General features: G+C 38.7%; 1 protein-coding gene across 1 annotated transcript in view; it reads left to right on the top strand.

Annotated features, from left to right (window-relative positions):
• Positions 1-5,492, top strand: part of LOC142748397 (phospholipid phosphatase 3-like) — a 30,419-nt gene extending 24,927 nt beyond the window's left edge. The window contains exons 5-6 of the mRNA XM_075855500.1: positions 50-226; positions 3,740-5,492. Coding sequence (XP_075711615.1) covers positions 50-226; positions 3,740-3,835 — 273 coding nt within the window. The 3' untranslated portion in view covers positions 3,836-5,492. The remainder of the gene's footprint in view (positions 1-49; positions 227-3,739) is intronic.
• The last annotated feature ends 341 nt before the right edge of the window (positions 5,493-5,833 follow it).

Genomic DNA, 5,833 nt, shown 5'->3' with positions numbered 1-5,833 from the left:
CTGACATAATAAGGGTTAAACCTCTGACGCTCTCTATATCTCTCTCCAGTTTTACTTGCAGGTTCGGTTCACCTGGCGAGGAGCTCGGCTCTTGCGTCCTCTCGTTCAGTTTGTCTTGATTCTCGTGGCCTTATATACAGGCTTTACTCGGATTTCTGACTACAGACACCACCCATCTGATGTAGCTGTTGGGTTCCTGCAGGGGGCGCTTGTCGCTTACTGGGTGGTAAGTATATGATGATTAATAGCGTGATCAATGACACTAATAACCATTACTTGATATTTTGGCTTTATAGGGTTTATGGGGTTCTCAAGCAAAAGTGTATTTTTATTAAAATCTGATTTCAAGTTCAGGTTGAGATTGAGACTGACGTGACGTAACCGCTGCCAAGTGGCTTTTCTACTTCTCTGCTGTCAGCTCAATGCCAATCTGTTCTATAACCTGGTTAAAGCTGCAATCTTATATGTGATTTCCACACATTCCTAGCAACCAGACTCAAATTACTCAGGTCATCAGCTCAAGGCCAAATTAAGACTAAGGCCCTGTTCACACCATGTTTTTGCACATTCTTCAACACAACATTTTTGTGTGCTGTTTCATCCTGTTTTTAAAGGTATGCGGATTTTACCCCAAAAAATAAAAATACAGTACCTTTCAACAGAATGCAAAGACATGGTTTGAACCACGTCTAATCTAAAGACAGAGAAAGGTCAAGAATGATTATCAGGTTACCAATCACAATATTAAACAAACTTATTTAAGATAAATAGATAGATAGATAGATAGATAGATAGATAGATAGATAGATAGATAGATAGATAGATAGATAGATAGATAGATAGATAGATAGATAGATAGATAACATTTGAACAGCACATTCCAACAAAATGTGTATAGACGTGCAAGAACGCCTGTGACTGCAAATTTATACAGCACACAAGAAAATGGTGACAGCACACTGCGAACACTAATGCCACCAGAGCCACTAAATATAAATAAATATGCATTACTGCTAAATCTACTTACGATAGGGAGGTTCTTAGCGCACATTTTGATCAAATTGTGTGAGCCCACCTGCCACGACAAGGCGACCTCTATGAGGTGGGAACCTACGCTGCACATACACCCAGAACTTTGAAAAAGCCTACATATACTTGGGGATGGTAGGAACCAGCGTTAAAGAGGCTCTGTCACCAGATTTTGCAACCCCTATCTGCTATTGCAGCAGATCGGCGCTGCAATGTAGATTACAGTAACGTTTTTATTTTTAAAAAACGAGCATTTTTGGCCAAGTTATGACCATTTTCGTATTTATGCAAATGAGGCTTGCAAAAGTACAACTGGGCGTGTTTAAAAGTAAAAGTCCAACTGGGCGTGTATTATGTGCGGACATCGGGGCGTGTTTACTACTTTTACTAGCTGGGCGTTCTGATGAGAAGTATCATCCACCTCTCTTCACAACGCCCAGCTTCTGCCAGATCACGCTGTGACGTCACTCACAGGTCCTGCATCGTGACGGCCACATCGGCACCAGAGGCTACAGATGATTCTGCAGCAGCATCGGCGTTTGCAGGTAAGTCGATGTAGCTACTTACCTGCAAATGCTGATGCTGCTGCAGAATCAAACTGTAGCCTCTGGTGCCGACACGATGCAGGACCTGTGAGTGACGTCACAGATCTGCACTGCCAGAAGCTGGGCGTTGTGAAGAGAAGTGGATGATACTTCTCATCAGAACGCCCAGCTAGTAAAAGTAGTAAACACGCCCCGATGTACGCACATAATACACGCCCACTTGGACTTTTACGTTAAACACGCCCACTTGGACTTTTGCAAGCCTCATTTGCATAAATACGAAAATGGTCATAACTTGGCCAAAAATGCTAGTTTTTTAAAAATAAAAACGTTACTGTAATCTACATTGCAGCGCCGATCTGCTGCAATAGCAGATAGAGGTTGCAAAATCTGGTGACAGAGCCTCTTTAAACTAACTAAAATCACCCAGGGCAGAATGGGAGGAATGCAAGATCAAAAATGGAGGCAGTTACTAACCCCACATATATGAATCACATAAACAACACAAAAGTTTGAACAGCACATTCCAACAAAATTAAACAAAACATGTATGCAGGTGCAATAACGCCGGTGACTTCAAATATACAGCAGACAAGAAAATGGCGACAGCACACTGCGAACACTAATGTAACCTAAACCACTAAATATATGCATTACTGCTAAATCTACTTATCTATCAGTTTTGGGTGTATGTGCAGCGTAGGTTCCCACCAAATAGAGGTCGCCTTGTCGTGGCAGGTGGGCTCACACAATTTGATGAAAATGTGCACTTAGAACCTCCCTATTGTAAGTAGATTTAGCAGTAATATGCATATTTATTTATATTTAGTGGCTTAGGTGGCATTAGTGTTCGCAGTGTGCTGTCGCCATTTTCTTGTGAGATAGATAGATAGATAGATAGATAGATAGATAGATAGATAGATAGATAGATAGATAGATAGATAGATAGATAGATAGATAGATAGATAGATAGATAGATAGATAGATAGATAGATATGAGATAGATATGAGATAGATAGATAGATAGATAGATAGATAGATAGATAGATAGATAGATAGATAGATAGATAGATAGATAGATAGATAGATAGATAGATAGATAGATAGATATGAGATAGATAGATAGATAGATAGATAGATAGATAGATAGATAGATAGATAGATAGATAGATAGATAGATAGATAGATAGATAGATAGATAGATAGATAGATAGATAGATAGATAGATAGATAGATAGATAGATAGATAGATATGAGGTAGATAGATAGATAGATAGATAGATAGATAGATAGATAGATAGATAGATAGATAGATAGATAGATAGATAGATAGATAGATAGATAGATATGAGATAGATAGATAGATAGATAGATAGATAGATAGATAGATATGAGATAGATAGATAGATAGATAGATAGATAGATAGATAGATAGATAGATAGATAGATAGATAGATAGATAGATAGATAGATAGATAGATAGATAGATAGATAGATAGATAGATAGATAGATAGATGATAAGATAATATAGATGGCTCTGTGAAATATGTTGATGCTATATAAATAATACATTATATACATAAACAACAAAATAATTACAATAAAAACACAAATACAAATTTAGACTTAGTAAAACATAAACAAAGTCATAATGATAATGTTCTCCGCCACGTTCCTTTGTTCGGAGTATATTTAGAAGAGTGGGAATAGGAAGTCTTACATTAATGAAGAATCAGTAAATATCCCCCCTGCCCTCTGGGTTTATACTGTGACTGCATTCAGTTTGGGGGAGGGGGAGATCCAGGGAGTGCAGGAAATGTCTGTGTATCCTGCTTTACTTTAGACAAAGCATATTCACTGACATGCACTGACCCGCTGTATTATACTGGGTGAGAATTATAATGTAACGGGGGGGGGGGCTGCATATACATTATTATTAGTATTAATTTATGCTTAGTTAAACTAAGACTCCTGGCAAAACGAATACACCGTGTTATGCGGAGTGCAGGACCTGAGGAGCATGATGCAGGGATTTAAAGAAAACTAATGACAGAAGTCATGCCCCGCCCCTGTACTGGCGGCGTATATGGAGAATTCCTTGAAGCTGTATTGTAATAACTTTTAGCACTGGTAGTCAAATTATTATTATTCTATACCATTTCAGGCCTTCTACGTTTCTGACATGTTTCGGAGAAAAAGCCTACAGTCGGTGGCCATGCCCCCACGACCTGACAGTCCAGAGACATTCACCAATTGTTAGATGCCAAGATCAATGCCAGATAAAAATAGACAAAGCAAGTGGCAAAGAAAGACGTCCCCGTGTAAAGGAAAACATTCCACAGAACTGAACTGTGCCCGTAATACAAAAAACGGCGGGATCTGCGGAATACAGTGTCTTAAGTGTCGGTAAGAAGGTGACCGGGAACTACAGATGCCTATAGAAAGAAGGGAATGGACATAAAGCTGCTGGATTATGAAATATTCTGGATTATTGGAATGACAGATCATCTAGAAAAAAATGAAGACGTATTACTTCCATCCTTCTTTTGGTTCATCGGCCACCACCTCACCATGCTGCTTTCTTCTAAACTGGTGATCACTGTTTGGGCTCCAGATTACAATCTGATACTCAAATCTGGTCCAGTACATTACTATACAATGAGCAAACCTTATATGTGTTACTTACATATTAGGAAGAAAAAGATCAGGAGTCAAAAGATCAGGAGCTAGTGCCTCAAGTCATGTAATGAGATACTTCTAGGAAAGGCTGTTCTTTAGGGACAGATGTTTTTTAGAGTAATTGTAGAGCATGTCTTAACTTTCGAGTTTTACATAAAAGGTTGATTTTTCATACATTTTACTCCTAAAGGGAGAGATTTTCACCTAAGGAGAAAGTCAGGGATCGTCTTTAAGGAAATGTATAGTATACCAAACTATAAATGTGAAATAATATCTTGGTCTTTTCGATCTTGTACTCTAGAAGATCAGTAGCAGGTGCCCCGTGTCATGAGAGAGACTTCCAAAAAGGATATTTGTTTTCCCAGGACAGAAGAATTGTATCTTACGTTGTATGTTAAACTAAAGAGACCTTACAATTATGACATAAAACCTTACACAATGTACTCCAAAAGATCTGGAGCCAAAGGATTAGGAGCAAGTGACTCCTATATAACGTGAAGTTGGTCTTCAAGGATAGAGCTTCTGTAAAAGAAGTGTATTGTACATTGTATGTTAAACTAAAGACACCTTACAAGTATGACATAAAACCTTACACAACGTACTCCAAAAGATCCAGAGCCAAAAGATCAGGAGCAAGTGACTCCTATGTAAAGTGAAGTTGGTCTTCTAGGATAGATCTTCTGTAGAATCATATTGTACATTGTATGTCACACTAAAGACACCTTACAAGTATGACATAAAACCTTACATATTGGGCTCCAAAGATTCAGAGCCAAAAGATCAGGAGCAAGTGACTCCTATGTAAAAAGAAGTTGGTCTTCTAGGATAGATCTTCTGTAGAATTGTATTGTACATTGTATGTCACACTAAAGACACCTTACAAGTATGACATAAAACCTTACATATTGGGCTCAAAAAGATCAGGAGCGAGTGACTCGTGCCATAGAAGCGACTCCTATATGGAGAGAAGTTCGTTACCAGTGACAGAATTTAACAGAACATAAACTATAGTAAGATTTATACTACTGAACCTGAGAACGAGAGAACTCAGTGAAGAACATCTGATTGGCGTTTGCTGAATGTACAGCCCACCCCTCGTATGCCGCTGTTTTACAGACTTGTATAGACTTATCTCCTCCCGCTGGACGGTTGGGGTCATTGAGAAATCATGTGATGACATTTATATATTGAAAGAGATTTTCGGATCCTGTATTAAAAGTTCTATATGAATAACTGTTGCCATGACTCAGCCTTGTGTCAATGCCCTGAGGGGCTGTGCGGTGTAGATGTGTGGGATGGGGTCATTTCTAGGGTGTTCATATTTGCCTGTGGCTCATTCTGTAGGTTCTTTCCCCTCTTAGAAGAACAGGTGGGAACATGTTGGAAGGTAATAGAGGATTTTACTGTGACTTTGGTTTTAACGCTTCAATTGCTTGTTATGTTTCTACTGATGTTTGCAGCTCGAAATTTAGACTTAAAGGGAACGTCCACTTTTGCTTTCAATGAAGGCAACATGTTCGTCAGGATGACTCCACCTCTCAACAGAAATGACTGAGGTTCTGCTGGTAACAGGAAGAAA

Source organism: Rhinoderma darwinii, chromosome 3 (assembly GCF_050947455.1).
Source record: "Rhinoderma darwinii isolate aRhiDar2 chromosome 3, aRhiDar2.hap1, whole genome shotgun sequence".
Classification (NCBI taxonomy): Eukaryota; Metazoa; Chordata; class Amphibia; order Anura; family Rhinodermatidae; genus Rhinoderma; species Rhinoderma darwinii.
Note: the sequence above shows the minus strand (reverse complement) of the source record. Positions and strands in the feature narration are given on the sequence as shown.